Source organism: Podarcis vaucheri (genome assembly GCF_965113315.1).
Source record: "Podarcis vaucheri genome assembly, chromosome: 2".
NCBI classification, from domain to species: domain Eukaryota; kingdom Metazoa; phylum Chordata; class Lepidosauria; order Squamata; family Lacertidae; genus Podarcis; species Podarcis vaucheri.
Genome location: NC_138760.1, coordinates 120,534,631 through 120,555,949, shown reverse-complemented (window position 1 = coordinate 120,555,949; position 21,319 = coordinate 120,534,631). Strand labels below are relative to the sequence as shown.

General features: G+C 47.8%; 1 protein-coding gene across 6 annotated transcripts; it reads left to right on the top strand.

Moving 5' to 3' along the window:
• Positions 1–1,646: 1,646 nt before the first annotated feature.
• Positions 1,647–19,985, top strand: LOC309523310 (uncharacterized protein). 6 transcript variants are annotated; one of them, XM_082207106.1, is made up of 4 exons: positions 1,647–1,799; positions 5,675–5,781; positions 14,858–14,984; positions 16,772–19,985. In XM_082207106.1, the coding sequence occupies exons 1-4, from the start codon at positions 1,700–1,702 to the stop codon at positions 18,757–18,759; spliced, it is 2,322 nt and encodes a 773-aa protein (XP_082063232.1). In that variant the 5' UTR covers positions 1,647–1,699; the 3' UTR covers positions 18,760–19,985. The 6 variants fall into 6 exon arrangements, with proteins under 6 accessions (XP_082063232.1, XP_082063233.1, XP_082063235.1 ...); XM_082207107.1 differs by lacking the exon at positions 5,675–5,781 and having other exon boundaries at positions 16,772–19,984; XM_082207109.1 differs by lacking the exon at positions 1,647–1,799 and having other exon boundaries at positions 5,669–5,786; positions 16,772–19,984.
• Positions 19,986–21,319: the final 1,334 nt, after the last annotated feature.

Below are 21,319 nucleotides of genomic sequence, written 5' to 3'. Positions count from 1 at the left end.
CACTTTATAGCCTGCTCACATGCGGTCACAGCGGAAGAAACCGCTAAATTGTTTGTGGAAAATGTGTTTAGGCTGCATGGCGCCCCCTTGAGGGTGGTTTCTGACCGAGGGAAACAATTTACTTCCAGGTTCTGGAGGAAGCTCATGAGCTTATTGCATGTAGAGGTGAATTTCTCAACTGCCCGTCATCCAGAAACCAACGGGCAGGCGGAAAGAGCTAATGGTGTCCTCCAGCAATATTTGAGGTGTTATGTGAATGACAGAGAGAATGATTGGGTGGAGAAGCTGGCGTTGGCAGAATTTGCCTACAACAATGCAGAGAACGTGTCCACGGGGATGAGCCCCTTTTTGGCTAATCACGGGTGTCATCCCCGAGCCTTCCCAGGGGGGGAAGGGGAGAACTGGAGCGTTCCAGCTGCAGAACAGTTCGTTGAAGAAATGGAAGCGATCCATCGCCAGCTCCAACTTAACTTAAACAGGGCTAAGGAGGAATATAAGAGGCAGGCAGACAAAACCAGAAGGGAAGGGGAAAGCATTAGGGTGGGGGACCAGGTGTGGCTGTCCACTCAAGGGTTACCATTCAAAGGGGGTTGTAAGAAGTTAAGACCCAAAAGGCTGGGCCCATTTGAAGTCACGCAGCAGGTCAACCCAGTGGCTTTCAGACTCCGGTTACCGAACCACATGAAGCTGCACCCAGTGTTCCACAGGTCGTTGCTGTCACCGTATAAAGGGGACAGAGAAGGGAGGGTCAATAGGGGACCAGCTATGGAGGAAAAAGAACACAGCTACCATGTAGCGGAGATTCTCGATTCCAGGTGGAAGGGAGATCAAGTAGAGTATTTGGTAGTGTGGGAAGGGGAGCCGGAGTCGGAAAACACCTGGGTCATGGCAGAGGATGTAGATGACGAGGTTTTGATAGAAACTTTTCATCAGAGATTCCCTCGTAAACCTCAGCCAGTGGCGAGGTTCCGGAGGGAATACTTCGCCACCACCGACGAAGAAGAAGAGTTGGAGGGGTTCTCTGATTCCGAGGCGGAGGAGGATTCAGCGAGCCGGAACGAAGACCGATGGAGGGAAATGTTCGAGACGTCTGAAGATGAAGAGGATTCTTTTCGGGGTTTTAGCTCCTCACCGCCCAGAGGAGAGAGTAGGGGCAGGGGGGAAGGGGGCCCTGGAGGGGAGGTGGATGTCAGGGAACTGACATCAGAGGAAAGGGAGGTGGTAGGGCTCCCAGAGGCTGGGAGAGAGTCAGCAGCTAAAGCAGGGACCAGCAGGGGGAGCGAGGGGTCTCTGGAGGAGGATCTCAGTAATGCTGCGAGAGACGCAGCAGCCAAGGCAGGAACTAGCAGGGGAGAGAAAGGGGTGAGAGACACGTCCAGCGAAAACAGCGGGGAGGTGTCAGAAGCAACCGTAGGGAGACCCATACTTCGCCGGAAGCTGCCACGTCGTGAGTCCAGGAGACGCGTTTCCGTTAAGGAGCTTCTTTGCTGGAAACGCTTCTGCAGGCAGCCACTGTCAGACTCTACTAGTGACTAGAGCAGACATGTCTGAGGAGCTCTGTCACACACAGAGGTTTGTGGAGCCGCACAAACTCTGAGGGGGCACAATTTTAAGCACAAGCAGCTAATCATCCCCTCACACATACGAATGTGCAGAGTGTGGGGAAACCTTTGTCCAGAGGTCAGCCTTTTTTAGGCACATGATGCGTCACACTGAGGAAAATGGCTTCCAGTGTTCGCACTGTGGGAAAAGCTTCCAGTGGAGGTCACACCTTGTTAGGCACATGCCCATGCACACGGGTGAGAAACTTTATAAATGTTCATGGTGTGAGAAAACCTTCACACAACTGTCCGCCCTCCCTATACATGAGAGAATCCACACGGGGGGAAAGCCATATTCATGCTCCACCTGTGGGAAAGAGTTCATTGCTAGAGCTCACCTTGTTGTACATGAGAGAAGCCATACAGGGAAGAAACCCTATAGTTGCTCCTCCTGCAGGAGAGGCTTCAGCAACACATCATGCCTTGTTAAACATCAGAGAATCCACATGGGCAAGAAGCCATATAAATGTTCTCTCTGCGGGAAATGCTTTGGCCACATGTCGTCTCTCACGAAACATCAGATAAGCCACACCGGGGAGAAGCCGTACCGATTCTCAGACTGTGGGGAAAGTTTTGTCGACAGCTCAAAGCTGGCAAGGCACAAGAGAACCCATGCAGAGGCCCTACAAATGCGCCGTCTGTGGGGAAAGTTTCAGGGAGAGCTACCACCTTATTAGACACGAGAGGAACCACGCGGGAGACAGGCCCCATCCGTGCTCAATCTGTGGGAAAAGCTTTGTTAACAAATGGTGCTGCAGTACGCACTAGAGAACCCACACAGGAGAGAAACCGTATCAGTGTGCAGTCTGTGGAAGAAGCTTCGGCGATCAATCCAATCTTCTTAATCATCAGAGAATCCACGCTGGAGCGAAACTGTATAGATGTGATATCTGTGGGAAATGCTTGAGTCGGAGAGAGCACCTTCTTAATCATTATAGAACCCACACCGGGGGGGAAACCCTACAAATGTCTGGACTGCGACAAGAGCTTCATTCAACGAATTCAGCTTCTTGTTCACGAGAGAACCCACCGCAAAGGAGAGATTAAATGAAATGTCAAGCCTGTTCTGCAACTAGGGCTGTGATACCTCAAGAACTCCCCCCACCCACCCAAACTTTAACACCAACCTCAGAGTTGTTTCATTTTACCCTGCCTTTGTGGGAGGCAGGTGCAAGAGACAGGGCCTTTTTAGTGTGGCACTCAGGGCCAGCTCCAGAGGGTGGCAAGATTGGGCATCTGCTAGGCCCCAGGACCAGAGGTCCCTCTGTGCTTAACAGGTCTACTATTTCTACTTTGCGCAGAGTACAGTGGTATCTCGGGTTACAGACGCTTCAGGTTACAGAGGCTCCGCTAACCCAGAAATAGTACCTTGGGTTAAGAACTTTGCTTCAGGGTGAGAACAGAAATCGTGTGATGGTGGTACAGCAGCAGCAGGAGGCCCCATTAGCTAAAGTCGTGCTTCAGGTTAAGAACAGTTTCAGGTTAAGAACGAACCTCCGGAACGAATTAAGTTCTTAACCCGAGGTACCACTGTATCCAAAAAGAACAGAACTCCCAGTTTGTATGTCCTGTCTCTCCAGATGGGGGGGGGAGCTCCTGGGGGGTGTCGTTCTGAGGACACCCTCCCCCCCAAATCCTGGAGCCAGCAATGGTGGCACTGAAAGCGTGGCAATCCACAGTTCTTTCCCTCCTGGGTTTACCACCTACAAGAATGGTCCCCCTTCAGTTAACTTCAAAGTATGTTTCAATTTCCACTTGCACCAGGTAAAAACCAGCGGAACGCAGCTTTACTCTGAAGCAACATTAACAAGCACTTAATGCTTGGGATACTGTATAATTGCTGTAATAATAAAATAAGGACATTGGCTGTATGAGGTCAGCCGGAGACCGTTTTTCTTCTATATTATTTTTAAACCCAGGCATCGGGGATATTCTAAAATAAAGAATGCTTACCAAAGGATAACGAAACAAAACAAAACAAAAACGTTAGCGAAATCTGTGGTGGTTCTGCATGGTCCAGAGCGCTGCCACTGCTCAGAATGTGTATTTTTCAAACTTTGGCTTGTGCAAATCATAGAATAGCAATGCAGGGATCTCGGTTACAGCATCGCTGACAGATGGCTATCCAACCTCTGTTTGGAAACCTCCAAGCGGCAGTGTCATGGCTGAAGGGTTGAGGTTTTAGACAATGCCATACTCAATGGGTAGGGGAGCAAGTGATGTGAGCCTCTCATCCACCATGGTAGATCGCAAGTCTCTTTGATGAGCTTTGACTCTGAGAAGCTCTGATCATCCCTGGCAACAGAATCTCAACATAACAGGACCACTCCCTGGCCATGACGAAGTAACCAGTTTACACACTTGCGTGTGAAGCAGAATAGATGCTAATTTGAACATTATGCTATTGTTTTGAAGCAGGGGTTCCGAAAGCAGGCAGTATCGCTGAATCAAGTCCATCAGTTTTGTTGAATTTATTAAATACTTGAATTTGGATTTGGAATAAATGTGCAATTAATTGTTGCTGCTGTGAATTTTATTGTGCTTTTATTTGTCTTCCTTAGTGGGTCGTGCAAACCGCTATTCTTAACAACGCTTTTTATACGGTTGGGGTGGGGTGGGGACCAGTGGGGGTGGGGGGGCGGTGGTTCAAAAAAGTTTGGGAGCCAACTCTACGATTCTCTGATTCCATAAATGCAAATAAAATTTGGACTCCCAACTGCAGGTTGTATCGAGGGTGCATCTCCTAATCCACAATACGCACCTCTTAGTGGTGGTATGGCCATATAGAAAATAATGTGTTTTATTTTGGCACATTCTTGTGACAAATCCCAATATAGGAGTTGTGGTTTTCTCTTGCAGCAACTGATCGAGACATTTTGATGCCTGAGCTGAAGCAGGAAGGGGTGCCCTCCCCACCACCACCCACTTTAAGGAGCATAGTATCCAAACTGGCCGTGCCATTATAGCTTCTGAGGCTGAGACGGGGTGGGTGGGAACTGTAGTACAAAATGAAGGCACAAGGTTGGCAGGTGTTACTCCGACTAGGGGTTGGGCTTGTCTTGCATCATGCAAGCAAAGCTCGGAATAGTCCATTGTAGAGTCGGAAAGGACCCCAACAATCATAGCTTATGATCAGCAATGGTGGGAACTGCAACACAGTGAGATCTGGAATCTCAGTAGTAGTAATAATAATAACTAATAATAAATTTTATTTATACCCCGCCCTCCCCAGCCAAGACCGGGCTCAGGGCGGCTAACACCAAGTATAAAACAATTGATTAAAATACAACTTAAAAACAAGATTAAAGTACAGTACAACATTAAAATGCAGCCTCATTTGAGTAGAAACTCAAATCAAAAACTTTTGGGGGATAAAAACATCAAATCTTCACCAAGGCCAGCTATCCAGTAGTAGTAGTAGTAGTAGTAGTAGTAGTAGTAATTTATTATTTATACCCCACCCACTCAGCGGCTTCCAACAAAAAATTAAAAATACATTAAGACATCAGTCACTAAAAACTTCGCTAAACAGGGCTGCCTTCAGATGTCTTGTTAATGTGAGATAGTTGTTCAGTGGTTTTCCATCGCTGGGTCTCTGCCTTTTTAAGGTCAAAGCAAGTTGCCGGGGCAACCCAGTCAGACAGGTGGCGATGATGATGATGATGATGAAGAAGAAGAAGAAATTCCCCTGAGCAGCAGGGTTTGACCATGGAGTCGCACAGGCCACAAATCTCCCCCACTGTGACTGCCCTATTCAAATTACAGCAATGATTTCCAAATTTCCATATACCCATGCACATTAGTATTTGCAAATCTCTGCCCTCTTTTGTCCTTCTCTTTCCTCCCAGTTGGGGTGTGTGTGTTGCTGAATTTCCTCTTTGGCGATGCACAAATGCGGCCGCCCCCCCCCCTCGCTCCCCCGAACGCAACATCACAAAAGGCAAGTGTGGGCTAAGTAAGGGCACAAGAGGCTCTTCGCCGGTTGCGAGCGCGCATGCTCGTGCGAGGGGGCACGTCCCTGTATCATAATAAGAGTTAGGAAAATTTTTCTCTCCCCCCCCCCCGATTTGCAGTTTATTCAGTCTATCTGGCCTGTCTTCGTCGTCGTCTCTGTGACCTCTCCAAAAGGGGACCCCCGTTTGGCTTGAGCTGCTCGGAATTGCGCCGCAAACACCGCGATGTAAGGTACAGACTCCCCAAGCAAAAGCCCATTTTGCGCCCAGCTCTCAGCTGCCTGGGAAACTCGGGGGCGCATCAATTGAACAAGCTCCTTTCTGCAACAATAAAACCCTCCTTGGAGTGAAATTTGGAAAAGACCAGGGCAAAATATATTTTAGGAGCCAGATTGGGGGTGGGGGGAGCCGTTCACATTCCTAGGGACTAGCGGCTAGGCTTCAACTTCATCCCATTTCAGTATCAGCGTTTCTTTTTCTTGTCTGGCATTCCTCTCCCCCCCGTTCCTTGTTTCCCCAGCTAGATTTAGGGGACAGAGGAAACGAGACCTCTCCAATTGCACCCAAGGGGTGCAATCTGACACCTCGATTTTTAAAACTATTCCTTCCTTATGCTCCCGCACAATGTAGTTCTCCTTTGGGTAGGTCCTAAAGGGGCACTGGACTGCATTTCCCATCAGGCATTTCCCTCCCTCTCTCTCTTTCTCTCTTTCTCTCTTTCTTTCTTTCTTTCTCTCTCTCTCTCCAACCCACCCCTCCGTGGTGCGGCAGGACTGTTGTAGGAATTTGCAAAGTTCCTTTGTAACTTGCCCCATCGTTCTGATTGGCGGAGCCAGCAGTCCCCGCCCCTCTAGGTGTGCAACGCGGCAAAAAAATAAATAAATATGAAAGTTGTGGTGCCTGAAGGAAGCCCTGAAATCCCAATTCTCTCTTGTTAGGACAATCAGACCTTTTAAGCTGAGATCTTCCCCAGTTTGCCTCTGTATGCTGAAATTGCTTTAAATATGTTTTTATTGTTTTATCCTTTGTTTGCCACCCTGGGCTCATCAGGGAGGAAGGGTGGTATATATAAGTTTAATAAATCGTAGAAGTGGTGGAGTTGATAGGGGGTTTCGGCAGTCTTTCGCTGCACTGTTAAAGGCCATGGATCTGTGGTGAAGCACAGAGCATCTCCCTGTCCTTCTTGTGGCATCTATGATTCTACACCTTGGAGGTCCCAAGTCGCAAGGTGGTTAGATTGGTCCCAACTAGGGCCAGGGCCTTTTCAGTACTGGCCCCGACTTGGTGGAACGCTCTGTCACAAGAGACCAGGGCCCTGCGGGACTTGACATCTTTCCGCAGGGCCTGCAAGACAGAGCTGTTCCACCTGGCCTTCGGTTTGGACTCAGTCTGACTCTTATGTTTCCCTCCCCTTATGGTTTGGATCTATGGGCTACTTTTAAAATGAGGCTGAATTTTAAATTATATTTTAACCTGTATTTTAAATTGGGGTTTTGTGTTGGGTTTTTTTTTTTTTTTGTAATTTTACTGGTGTTAGCCGGCCTGAGCCCGGCTCTGGCTGGGGAGGGCGGGATATAAATAAAAATTTATTATTATTATTATTCACCCAGGAAGGACAGGGGAAAGACTGAATCATAGAATTGTAGAGATGGAAGGGCCCCATCACCCAGGCCTAGCAAGGTAGATAAAAAAAGAAACATGACATTGGATAAGGCTGATCAGCTGATCTTCCAGCTGATTTGTAAAAAATAAGGCACAGAGATTAAGTTTCCTTTGAATCTCCTCCCCCAAACAATGCTTCATTTTGCTTTATGGTGAGAACAGCCCAGACTCCAGGACTTCAATAAATCATGAAAAGTCTCAGTGGGAGGTTCTCGGATGTGCACAAACCACTGGGTCATTACCATATATTGGAGGAAAAACAGCTTTTTATGAATGGCAGGCTCCAGTCCTGTACACACATTAACACATATATACTGCTTGATATTTTAAGTATAGTAAGCCTGCAATTTACTGTATTTTTTGCTCTATAAGACTCACTTTTTCCCTCCTAAGAAGGAAGGGGAAACGTGTGTGCGTCTTATGGAGCGAATGCAGGCTGCGCAGCTATCCCAGAAGCCAGAACAGCAAGAGGGATTGCTGCTTTCACTGCCTAGGGATCCCTCTTGCTGTTCTGGCTTCTGAGATTCAGAATATTTTTTTTCCTGTTTTCTTCCTCCCAAAACTAGGTGCGTCTTGTTGTCTGGTGCGTCTTATAGAGCGAAAAATACGGTGCATTACGTTTCAAGGATCAGGCTTGGGGGTTTCAAGCACATAAAACAAGGTCCAGTCTTCTGGGTCAGGAGAAGCCTGGGCAAAAAGCTAAGTCCTTGCAATATATCCCAAGTAATTTAATTATTTAACTCTTAAGTTTGCATGCATTTGATTGCACCACACCATAGCCTGCTTTACAAACTATGGCTTACTGTAAATGAGAAAGCATGGTGTTTTAGTGAGGTGAGGTAGGATTTAACAGAATCATAGAATTGTAGACTTGGAAGGGACCTCGAGAGTCATCTTAGCCCAACCCCCAACCCCCCATCCTTATTATAGTTGCTGGATTAGCACTTTTAGGATTTTTTTTCCATTGCATTTTTCCTGTGTAATTTTTTTAAAAATCAATTATCAAGTTCTGTGTTTTGTAGATCTGTGAGTCGCTTTGAGCCATCTTGTGGAAAGTGATCAATAAATATACAGTGGTACCTCGCAAGACAAAAAACTCGCTAGACGAAAGAGGTTTTTGTTTTTTGAGCTGCTTCGCAAGACGATTTTCCCTATGGGCTTGCTTCGCAAGATGGAAACATCTTGCAAGTTTGTTTCCTTTTTCTTAACACCGTTAATACAGTTGCGACTTGACTTCGAGGAGCAACTCATAGAACGCGGTGTGGTAGCCTTTTTTGAGGTTTTTAAAGACTTTGGTGATTTTTGAAGCTTTTCCAAAACTTTCCTGACACCGTGCTTCGCAAGACGAAAAAAATCGCAAGACTACAAAACTCACGGAACGAATTAATTTCGTCTTGCGAGGCACCACTGTAATTAATAATAATAATAATAATAATAATAATAATAATAAAATGAGCTAAGGTAATGCTTCAGGGATCTTTTCACACTAGGGAATGTACAGGTCATGTTTGTGTTTCCTATATGTATCTGGCTGACCCCTGTGGAACAGAACGCAGGACTGGGACTCTCCCGGTGCAATGGTGCAGCCATTCCCTATTCTTTGCTCCTACAATCTGGTAATTCGGAGATATACTGTCACCGGCCCTGGAGGCTCCATTTGGCTTCTTCTAGTAGCACTGAGCCTCTTGGGCTTGCCAATCAGAAGGTTGGCGGTTCGAATCCCTGCAACAGAGTGAGCTCCCGTTGCTTGGTCCCTGCTCCTGCCAACCTAGCAGTTAGAAAGCACGTCAAAGTGCAAGTAGATAAATAGGTACCACTCCGGCGGGAAGGTAAATGGTGTTTCTGTGTGCTGCTCTGGTTCGCCAGAAGAGGCTTAGTTATGCTGGCCACAAGACCCAGAAAAACTGTCTGCGGACAAATGCCTGCTCCCTCAGCCAGTAAAGCAAGATGAGCGCCGCAACCCCAGAGTCGTCTGCGGCTGGACTTAACTGTCAGGGGTCCTTTACCTTTAGTAGCTGCTGACAGACCTGGCCTCCAGCCTTTCAAACATTTCCTGGTCCCGTTGATAAGGCAATGCCTCCTTTCTCATTCTGAACTCGGGTGAGGGTCTGCTGCAGTTTTGCGCATCAGCTTCCGATTTCTCACCCGCAACACCATCCGCTCCTGTTAGGCTGCCGTCCTAGATGCAGACAAGGGTTGCGCTGGTCGGCTGAGAAGGCGGTGGGTTGTTGGGGGGGGGGAGAAGTCTTTGGGGCCGCCACAAATCACGTTTCTTGGCTGCTGGATGACCAGATGGTCCCCAGCTCCTGCCTTGGGACCGAGGAGAGGGGAGGAGTTTGCCCTCCGGAATCCTTTCTGCTCAATCCGGCGGGGTTGAGCACAGAGCCAGTGCAAAGAGACAACAGATCCCCGGGTGGGGAAAGAAACCCCTCGATTCCCGAACTTATTTTGCATCCAGACTGGCGCGCGCTCTCCAGGACGCAGTGAGTGGATCTGGGCTGGATCAGTACTTTAGATGCGGGTGAGAAAGAAAGAAAGAAAGAAAGAAAGAAAGAAAGAAAGAAAGGCGAAGGAACAGGAGGAGTTTGTTTTGTTTTGCCGTGGGAAGAGAGGGTGCCAGCATGGAGTAGAGGCAGCGAGAAGGGACTTGGGTAGGTGGGCAGGGAAAGGGGAGAGCGGGGCCCTCGGCCTTCCTATTCCCAGCGACTCCATTGCGCAGGAGATAGGGCGCTCTTTCCGGCGCTGCGCAAGGTCTCCAAAGAGACCACGTGCGACCCAGCCAGCGGGGCGCGTTCAGGGTGATGCTCTCTGCCTTTCTTTGGCTGCGAACCCATTTAAAGCACCCCCCCCCCCTCAAGAATACCGAGAGGTGTCCCTCACATAGTACAGTTCCCAGCATCTTCGCCAACTACAGCTCCCAGGGTTCTTTTGTTTGTTTGGTGGGTGGCATGCGCTTCAAACGGACGGTGGGTGTGCACAGTCTTTGTGGGTCAAGGCGGATGGAGGGCTGCGGGTGGATGGATAGCTGGGCGGTCCTTCCTGGGAATGTTTGGTCCTGCATGCGGGGGGTGGTGGCTTTTGAAATGGGAGAGATGATCTCGAAGTGGGATGCGAGCTGTTTGTTGTTTTTGTTTACTAATGGAGAGACCGCCGTACGCCTTGCATGGGGTCACTAAATTCTACGGGAGAGAAGTTCTGAAAATAGCAGAAGCAACTAGGAGCAGGGTTCCCACTGTGGCTGCTGCTTCTGTTTTTGGGGGACACCCCTGTCTGGAGATGACAGGTGCCAACTATTTGTAGTTTCTGGAAACAATCGGAGATATTTTTGTCTCGACAAGCTTTCGCAGCAAGATATAGATATATATGGTCTCTGCCTTGGGTGTTTATTTGTCTTCTTTTAAAACCTATTTTAGGTTGCTTTAATTATATGCTTGTAAATTGCCCTAAGATTTATGCAAAAGGCAATTCATGCAGTAATTAAAAAAATGTATTTTATTAACTTAGGTGATATAGGCATCCCATAACATAAGCTCATGAACCAAATTCCGCTATTAAAATACTATGTATAAAATGCTGAAGGGTATTACAGTGGTACCTTGGGTTACATACGCTTCAGGTTACAGACGCTTCAGGTTACAGACTCCGCTAACCTAGAAATAGTACCTCGGGTTAAGAACTTTGCTTCAGGATGAGAACAGAAATTGCAGCGGGAGGCCCCATTAGCTAAAGTGGTGCTTCAGGTTAAGAACAGTTTCAGGTTAAGAACAGACCTCCGGAACGAATTAAGTACTTAACCCGAGATACCACTGTATAGACCAAAGACATACTCAAAATACAGATTTATATTTTTTTTTATGCTAAGTCAAGGATGGGAAAGCTATAGCAGTTGGCATGTTTTTGGACTCTAATGCTCATCATCCCTCACTATTGACGGGGCTTATTTCAATAAATGAACTCTTATAGCCCATGGCGATTGCAGCTTGTATTTAGCTCTGTGGCTGTTGTTTTCCTTAGTTCGGTTTTATCTGAGCTTGGGGATTTGAGTTGCACCATGCCAATACTGGTCATGGATGGAAATAAAGAGAGTGATGGATAGCACTATGCCTGCAATTTTAAGCATTATCTTGTAAGCAAATAAGGTGGTGTCCAGCTAAGTTTAAGGAGGCGAGGAGAGGAGGGGAGTCCTGTTGCACAGGCAGAAACCCTTGTGCTGACAGGCTTACTTAGCGCTAAGTCTCATACAACCCATGGCAAACACATGCTCCAAATGCGGATCCCTATGTAGCCAAAACAGGGGCGTGGGTGGCGCTGTGGGTTAAACCACAGAGCCTAGGACTTGCTGATCAGAAGGTCGGCGGTTCGAATCCCCATGATGGGATGAGCTCCCGTTGCTTGGACCCTGTTCCTGCCAACCTAGCAGTTCGAAAGCACGTCAAAGGGCAAGTAGATAAATAGGTACCACTCCGGTGGAAGGTAAACGGCGTTTCCGTGTGCTGCTCTGGTTCGCCAGAAGCGGCTTAGTCATGCTGGCCTCATGACCCAGAAGCTGTACACCGGCTCCCTCGGTCAATAAAGCGATATGAGCGCCTCAACCCCCGAGGCGGCCACGACTGGACCTAATGGTCAGGGGTCCCTTTACCTTTATGTAGCCAAAACAGCAGCATCTACACTCAAGGGGGAGGTTTTCAGCCAACTTGGGTGAACACCAAGGTTTTCAGAAGCACAAAAGAAATTTTACGAGGCGGGAACTTGGAGAGAGGGACTTGCTGGGATCTAAGAACTGAGTCATTTTTTTCTGCCCAGTATTTAATGGAAAGAGTTCGCTACTTAAATAAAGGGAGGGAGAATCACTCCTCGAATTTGTAGTTCTCAAATTAATGCCCTTAAATGATGCCATGAAAGGAACACATGAAGCTGCCTCTAGAGAAGATATTTTGTCCAGCCATCTGCATATTGCTTTTGCTGCCAGTGATCATATAGGGTCTGTGGTCACTATGTTTTTCCTTTGAAACATTGTTAGCAGCCCACAGACATAATATCAGTGTTTCTGTTTCAATGTTTTGTTAGATTTTTATTGTATTTTGATACTGGGTATTGATTTCTTTGCTTGTGCTCATTTGTGTACAGTGGTACCTTGGGTTACAGGCGCTTCAGGTTAATGACTCTTCTAACCCAGAAGTAGTACCTCAGATTAAGAACTTTGCTTCAGGATGAGAACAGAAATCGCGTGACGGCAGCGGGAGGCCCCATTAGCTAAAGTGGTACCTCAGGTTAAGAACAGTTTCAGGTTAAGAATGGACCTCCAGAACAAACTAGGTTCTTAACCCGAGGTACGACTGTAAACTGCTTGGGGCTTCTGTTGCTTTAAGTGTTATATAAGTTATTAAAATAAAATGAAATTAAGGCCCTCCCACAAACACCTCAATGAGCACTTAGCGTGTTCTGTGGAATGCTGACTGTTGTTGTTGGGAATGGAATGGAGTATATTGGGAAACAGCTTGGCAGCTTGGCTAGAACCTTGAACAGGAGCGCTCCACATTACCAAATTGTTGCTTTTTACTTTGATAATCTCATTTATCTCCAGCCATAGCAGATTTCCCAAACAAAGATACACAGACCTCAGATGTGATCTCGAACCGTTTTCTTTAGGTTTCTATGAATGTGTTTCTATGCGGGTGGCGCTGCGGGCTAAAGCCTCAACGCCTAGGGCTTGCCGATCGAAAGGTCGGCGGTTCGAATCCCCGCGGCGGGGTGCGCTCCCGCTGTTCGGTCCCAGCGCCTGCCCACCTAGCAGTTTGAAAGCACCCCCGGGTGCAAGTAGATAAATAGGTACCGCTTACCAGCGGGAAGGTAAACGGCGTTCCGTGTGCGGCTCTGGCTCGCCAGAGCAGCGATGTCACGCTGGCCACGTGACCCGGAAGTGTCCCCGGACAGCGCTGGCCCCCGGCCAATAAATGTGAGATGGGCGCACAAACCCCACAGTCTGTCAAGACTGGCCCGTTCGGGCAGGGGTACCTTTACCTTTACCTTTATGAATGTGTTAGCCCAATGGCATGGCTGCTTACTTTCTGCACTGCTTAGCTACTGTAAGCAGTGTTTGAAATTAGCCAGGCATATTTTTCACCTGACCTTTCACCACTCGTAACCAGGTGAAGATGCCTGGGCATCAGGATGGCGCCTGACATTCCCCATCTGGGGATAATTATTATTATTATTTATTATTTATACCCCGCCCATCTGGCTGAGTTTCCCCAGCCACTCTGGGCGGCTTCCAATCGAGTGTTAAAAACAACACAGCATTAAATATAAAAATTTCCCTAAATTGTGGGTAGATTGAGTTAGTGTAATGAAATAGGCTGAGTCAGGAACAGTTAGGGGCTAGGCAGACAAGTAAACACCTGAGAGGTGGTTTCGTGAGTGAGAGCAGGTAGTGAAAGTTATAGGTCTGGATAGGCACCCCATGAATGTAATTGACTGATACTGTTTAAGAAACCAAACACTTGTTAAACTGCAATAAATAAACAGAAGTTTCTGTTTCAATTTAACCCTGACTGGACTCCGTATTGTCCCAGGTAGGGCCTGGGTGGTGGCAGCGAGAAATAAAGTGGTGGCACAGGGATCAATAGATGGTGAAACAATTCAATCTACCTTGGATCCGGGCTGTTTTCACACACTACATACCCCCACCCTGTAGAATTCTATCAGTTATTCTGCAAAAGCAGAATGGATTTCTGGAACCAAATGGCTTTTTCTGTGCAGCCTGAGCAAGAGCAGTCACCATTAAGAAAAAGAGGTCAGAATAGGCCAATATCTCTGTGGACTGACCCTGGATCAAATGGCTTTTCTTCTTTAAGTTTTCAAAGCTTGTAGAGCCATAGATCAGGGGTCTGCAACCCGTGGCTCCGGAGCCGCATGTGGCTCTTTTACACCTTTGCCGCGGCTCCGGGGTGGATACTAGCGAGGGGAGGAGGCGCATTGTGCGCCCCGACACTCCCCACTGTGGCAGGCGCTGTACTGGCGGTTAGTCACGCACCGTCCCGCCGTCACCTTCCCGCCCGCCCGCTACATTGTAAGGGGCATGTACGCAGGTCACTGCATTGAAAGGGGGCATGTACGCTGGTCACTGTTTTGAAGGTGAGTGAAGAACACACACACACACAAAAAAAGGTAATTTGTTAATTTAACGTTTATTTCTATGAGGAGGAGTAATTCTGAGGGGTGAAACAAAGAAATAATGAAAAGTGACAAAAAAGTTATTTTTATACTGACGAGTTTTGCGGCTCCCAGTTCTTTTTTTCTTCGGAAACGGGTCCAAGTGGCTCTTTTTGTCTTAAAGGTTGCAGACCCCTGGCCTAGGTCAAGGTTGTCATCTGAACTAGCCAGAATCCATCACAATCCGTCCATCATTTGGAAAATAAGACTTTAGCGTCGTCTTGCCCCAAAATGGCAACTGGACATTCCGTTTTGGCGACCTCAACCTTGGTTTAAGGAGCCATTTGGCGCCCAGCTTATATATCAGAGCTTCTAACACTGTGTAAGTGTGCTTGGTGTGAGCTAGACCGCATTTTAGCCCTGCAAGCAAAGCTGGTTGAAAATCAGGCATTGCACAAAGCCTGACCGGACAGCAATGTTGTCTTACAGATGCCAGTGAATTTCAAAGAGGTTGCGGTGCATTTCCCCGGCGATCAAGGGCCTCTGCTGGATCCAGATCAAAGAATCCTGCACAACAGCATCATGCCGGAGAATGATGAGAATCTGGCCTTTCTGGGTAAAGAGCCCTTCATCCTTTCTCAGTAGATTTCTGGGTAGTCTTAGATATACAATTACTTCTGTTTGCAACGTTCAGTGGTGGGTGTGTTGACGCTTAGGGCAGACAAAATGGCACTGCAAACAAGAAGGAGCTGTCGGCAGGCTCAGGGACACCCAAGACTTGCAGAGAAAAAGGCATTGGAGGTAGGTAAACTGAGGAGGGGACCCCAAAGCAACCCAGTGAGGATTGAGCATGCTCAGTAGCCACTGAATGCTTATTGTTTGAGGTGGGGACATCTCAGGGGTGGGCGGGGCCAGAGGCAAAGGTGGACACAGCAATAGATGTAAATTTTGCCTTTGTGCCATAGGCACAAAGTCCCACACCCCACCCTTGTCTTCTAGCCAGGCAGGCAAGAGTTTAAGGACACAAAACGCTTGATGAGTGTGTGAAGGGAGGGGAAGTTGCTGGGGAAGGTCCTGAGGGCCAGATAGAAGGGCTTGGAGGGCCACATTTGATCTCCGGAGGCCCAGGGTTCCCCATCCCCTAGATACATCTTGCCTTCTGGAATCATAGGAACACAGGTGTCAAATGTCACCTTTCTAGATTTATTTTATATTTTCATAATGATGTTCCAGCCTTGTTCTCTCATAAGAGAGTATCAAACTATTTAGGTACTTGGTCAGTGCTCAGCTGTAATGTGGTCCAAGGCACCTGTGTTATCACAGAAGTATCCATGGGCCATTTAATGCCTCTTACTTAAAACCCAGCGCATGAAATGTGCCTTGCAGTAGCAGCCAGCACTCTTTGGGAAGCAAGCCAGGACAGTTTATGAACAGAAGGTGCTAAACAGCCCCACTAGGAGTTGCCTGGGTGACTCAGAAAGTGATCTGTGCCATTCTGTGCGTATTTACTTGGATGTAACTCCCACTGAGTTCACTGAGGCTTATTCCCAGCGAAGTATGGGGGGGTGTGATGACGGACTTATTGCGACATGAGCTTTCGAGAGCCACAGCTGTATCCTCCCAACTCATTTCTGCTGTTGTCTTCGTTTAATTTGATTTTATTGGCTTCCTACTACAAAAGCAATTATGAAACATTTTGCTAACTTTAAGCAAAGTACAATTTTTAGAAAAAGAAGAACCGGATCTTGAGAGGGTATAATACAAATGGTGTGTTTTTGTCAGCACATAATAATAGGATGAGGGACGCGGGTGGCGCTGTGGGTTAAACCACAGAGCCTACGGCTTGCCAATCAGAAGGTCAGCGGTTCGAATCCCCGCTACGGGGTGAGCTCCCGTTGCTCTGCCTCTGCTCCTGCCAACCTAGCAGTTCGAAAGCATGTCAAAGTGCAAGTAGATAAATAGGTACCACTCCAGCGGGAAGGTAAACAGCGTTTCTGTGCGCTGCTCTGGTTCGCCAGAAGCGGCTTAGTCATGCTGGCCACATGACCCGGAAGCTGTACGCCGGCTCCCTCGGCCAGTAAAGTGAGATGAGTGCCGCAACCCCAGAGTCGGTCATGACTGGACCTAATGGTCAGGGGTCCCTTTACCCTTTTTAATAATAGGATAGACAGGTCGGACCAGGCAAATAGTTTTGATTTAAGTTTTCGCCAATAACTGAAATACGTTTGTTTACTTTTGGAGACATACCACTAGTAGTAGTAGTAGTAATAATAATAATAATAATAATAATAATAATAATTTATTTATACCCTGCCCATATAAACCATTCAGTTATTTCCCCCCAAATCTCCTGACTCATTTCTGGATAAGCATCAGGTCATGATTATCTGTTTCTTCTAACAGGTGATGGGCAGGCAGATGTGAACCAAGAGGATATGCAGACGCAAAGTTCTGAGCAAGACGAACCAACGGGGCCATCACCGGGAGTAGCAGGAGAAGCAGTTTCCCAGGGCCTTGAGAGAAGAGAGACTGTGCTAAATCATCGCAGGGCTGAGAGGCAGATGGACCACCACCTATCAAGGAGAAAGGCTAGTGCCATTCCTAGTGGGGGTGGCCCCCAGGATCTTCGCAAAGGCCCAGCACGAAAGCGAAAACGCAGATCTCAGGGCCCAAGGACGTGCATTGAGTGTGGGAAGACCTTCGCTCAGGCCTCAAACCTTCTGGCACATAAGAGAATCCACACAGGCGAGAAGCCATATAAATGTGTGCACTGTGGGAAAAGCTTCACCGAACGGTCCAATCGTAACAGGCACCAGAGGACCCATTCCGGAGAGAGACCATATCAGTGTGTTGACTGCGGGAAAAGTTTTAGCTTCCGATCGGACCTTATTAGACACGGGATTACCCATACAGGAGAGAGGCCATATAAATGTTCGGACTGTGGGAAAAGCTTCAGTCACGCCTCCACTCTGATTAGACATGAGAATATCCATACAGGAGAAAAGCCCTATTCCTGTACAGACTGTGGGAAAAGCTTCACGCAGAGCTCATCCCTTCTAGCACATAAGAGGCTCCACACGGGAGAGACGCCTTTCCTGTGCCCCGTTTGCGGGGAGAGCTTTAACTGGAAGTCGCACCTTGTCACACATAAGAGAACCCACACAGGGGAGAGACCATACAAGTGTGCAAAGTGTGGGAAGAGCTTCATCGAGAAGTCGAAACTGAATAGACACCAGAGAACCCATCTGGAAAAAGAACTTTACGAATGCGCAGAGTGTGGGAGAATTTTTAGCCTCCGGTCCAACCTCCTTCGGCACGAGACCGCCCACAGAGGAGAGAAATCGTTTACGTGCTTCAGCTGTGGGAAAAGCTTCAACCAGTCGTCAAAGCTGATGAGGCACGAGAGGATCCACACGGGAGAGAAACCCTACTCCTGCGCCGACTGCGGGAAAAGTTTCAGCCAGACCTCTGAGCTCCTCCGACACGAGAGAATCCACACGGGAGAGAAGCCATATAAATGCGCCATCTGTGGGAAGTGCTTCAACCGGAGGTCACACCTGAACACCCACGGGGCGACCCACGTCGGAGGCCAACCTTTCAAATGGCCAGACAGCGGAGCGAGCTACGAAAACGGTTCCCACCTTGTGGCAAACGTGAATCTACCCGAGCAGTTCTATGCAGGGAACCAGCCCTATAAATGCTTAGAGGGCCAGAAGGACTATGGTCATGGCTCCCTCCTCGTCGCAGGCATGAATTCGCACGGGCAAGCGCATATTGGAGGCCAGCTGTACGAATGGCCAAACACGGAGACCAGCTACAGTCACTGCTCCCTTCTCATTACTAGCGTCAATCCACAAGAAGGAATCCATGCGCAAGAACAAACATACAGGTCCGCGGATAATGACACGAACTGCAGCCGCAGTGGCCCGTTTTATCTAACCAGCGCAAATGCCCACGAGGGGATCATTGCGGGAGGTCAAGCATATAAATGCCGGAGTGGCAACGATGAGAGCCACAAGGGTCCCTCGCTCCTTACAACGGACGCGGGCAACCGGAGGGAAGAGAAGGTGTTTAAGTGTTCAGAGTGCGGGAAGTGCTTTAACTGGAAGTCGCACTTTGTTAGGCACAAGAGAATCCATACGGGAGAAAAGCCGTACTGCTGTCCGGACTGTGGGAAAAGCTTCAATCGGAGGTCGCACCTTGTCAGGCATGGGAGGACTCATGCAGGACTGAGGCCGTATGCTGAAGAGGAAACTTTGGTTCAGAGTCTCGTCATCTCGAACCCAAGTGAATCTGTGCCTGAGGGAAACGGTATAAACACACAGCCTTCTCACGCTGCATTACAGACCGGTGAAGTCATGCGGGAGACAAACCTTATGAATATTCTGTGACATACCTTATTGCACATGAAAGAACCCAGACGGGGAGGAAACAACTTCCCGTTGTGCATCATGTCTTGCTAGACACAGAATGCACGCACAGGGGAAACTATGACTTAGTTTACACCAAGGGTGGAAGAGATGGTTAAGGTGTTCCTAGACTGCTAGTACTTAAGTTGCCCAGGAGAGGACCACATGATTGTTTGAGCATCTGGCTGTGCGATTGACTCCAGCACATGCACACCCTATGTAAATGCGGCACTCTACTGCACAAGCATGTGTGATCTTTGCGTACAGTGGTACCTCGGGTTACATACGCTTCAGGTTAAAGACTCCCCTAAGCCAGAAATAGTGCTTCAGGTTAAGAACTTTGCTTCAGGATGAGAACAGAAATCGTGCTCTGGCGGCGCGGCAGCAGCAGGAGGCCACCTTAGCTAAAGTGGTACCTCAGGTTAAAAACAGTTTCAGGTTAAGAACGGACCTCCGGAACGAATTAAGTACTTAACCCGAGGTACCACTGTATAGGGTTATTGCCAATGCAACTCCTGCTCAGAGTAGCCCCAGTGAAATTAAGACACCTAAGTTAGGACTGTCCATCAGTTTCAATAGGTCTGTGTAAAGTAGGACTGACACTGATTACAACCCATAATAATGTACCTCCTGTGTTAAAAGCCTTTCTGTGTACTAAGCGGATAATGTGTGAACTGACCTGTGCGGTTCAGGGATAGAGTATCTGCAGCCTTCTGAATGTTCAGTTATATCCACAAAATTCTTATAAATCATTTCACTTTTATTTACATAAATCCCTTTGCATTAGGCACATTCACACACACATTACATCGAACCACTAGCAGGACCGTTGCTAAACTGTTTCCCCACCCTCACCCCAGACTGCTAAGAATATTGTGAAATGGGGAATAATGGGTATGGAAGATGGTCTTTTTATGCCCATTTTCCTCTATTATTCTTGCAGTATTCCTGCTCGCTCTGACAAGGACATCAAGATGCTGCTTGTAATTCACTTCTTTTGTAGTGTTAATGATTTTCTGCATTCCTTTCGAAACCTGCCTCTAGAATTGTATTGAAATATATTGTCTTCCAAGAAAGCAATTCTTTCACCACACAAGTCTGGACTCTGTGAGCTGATCTGTAATACAGGGCATTAAGGAGGGGTTTGGGTCCCCCCCCCCTCAAAATTTTTATTAAACTTGTTTTAGATGAATATTTTATATTTGTCCTGTGTATTTCTACAAAAGCATGACTTTTATTTATGACCATAAATTTATCAAAGCACTTTACATTCAAGTAGGTCAGTAGTTAGCATACCTATAAACATGTACGCAGTGATACCTCTCTCCTTTCAACTACTTTTTTTTTATAAAAAAGAACACTACAATCTTTCTATACATTCCCTGCGCCCTCTGCTTTTGTCTTCACAAGCTCCCTGAGAGGTAGGCCATATTTAGAGGACATGCCTGGCTTGAGGTTGAATCCTGACAAGACAGAAGTACTGTTTTGGGGGGATGGGGTGGGCAGGTGTGGAGCACTCCCTGGTCCTGAATGAAGTAACTGTGCCCCAAAAGGACCAAGTGCGCAACCTGGGAGTCATTTTGGACTCACAGCTGTCTGTGGAGGTGCAGGTCAATTCTATGTCCATGGCGGATGTCTACCAGCTCCATCTGGCACACAGGCTGAGACCCTACCTGCCCAGACTGTCTCGCCAGAGTGGTGCATGCTCTGGTTATCTCCCGCTTGGACTACTGCAATGTGCTCTACGTGGGGCTACCTTTGAAGGTGACCCAGAAACTACAACTAATCCAGAATGCGTCAGCTAGACTGGTGACTGGGAGCAGCCACTGAGACCACATAACACTGGCTCCCAGTATGTTTCTGAGGACAATTCAAAGTGTTGTTGCTGACCTTTAAAGCCCTAAATGGCCTCTGCCCAGTATACCTGAAGGAGCGTCTCCACCCCCATCATTCCACCCGGACACTGAGGTTCAGCTCCGAGGGCCTTCTGACGGTTTCCTCCCTGCGAGAAGTGAAGTTACAGGGAACCAGGCAGAGGGCCTTCTCGATAGTGGCACCCACCCTGTGGACTGCCCTCCCATAAGATGCCAAAGAAATAAGTAACTACAGTATCAGACTTTGAGAAGACACCTGAAGGCAGTCCTGTTAAGGGAAGTTTTTAATGTTTGATGTTCTATTGTGTTTTTAATATTCTGTTGGAAGCCGCCCAGCGTGGCTGGGGAAACCCAGCCAGATAGGCGAGTAATAAATGCAAATTTGCCCTTATTCCCTTATGGGGAACTCAAGAGCCCTTATAGAGTCTCTTGTAGGTTCTCCATCGGTCGGAGAAAATAACAGAGGCCAACCAGAGAATACTGAGAAGCAAAGCAGCTCGTAAGCCTGATCTTTATTGAACAGGGTGCCCCCCTCTCACACAGGAAAGGAGGACCTAGAACCCAGATGTGTCTGCCCTTATGTAGACATTTTAAATTGCCTGCCCTGGAGTCCAAGACCACCCCCCAGGAAACATCCTACATGCATCACAGAAAGGGCGGTCTAAAAC

Bases quoted from the DNA above. Each gene is read 5' to 3' on its own strand.
- LOC309523310 (XM_082207106.1), top strand. From the start codon at position 1,700: ATGATGCGTCACACTGAGGAAAATGGCTTCCAGTGTTCGCACTGTGGG. The intron at 1,800-5,674 runs GTGAGAAACTTT...CCCGATTTGCAG, and splicing joins GCACATGCCCATGCACACGG to TTTATTCAGTCTATCTGGCC. The intron at 14,985-16,771 runs GTAAAGAGCCCT...TTCTTCTAACAG, and splicing joins TGAGAATCTGGCCTTTCTGG to GTGATGGGCAGGCAGATGTG.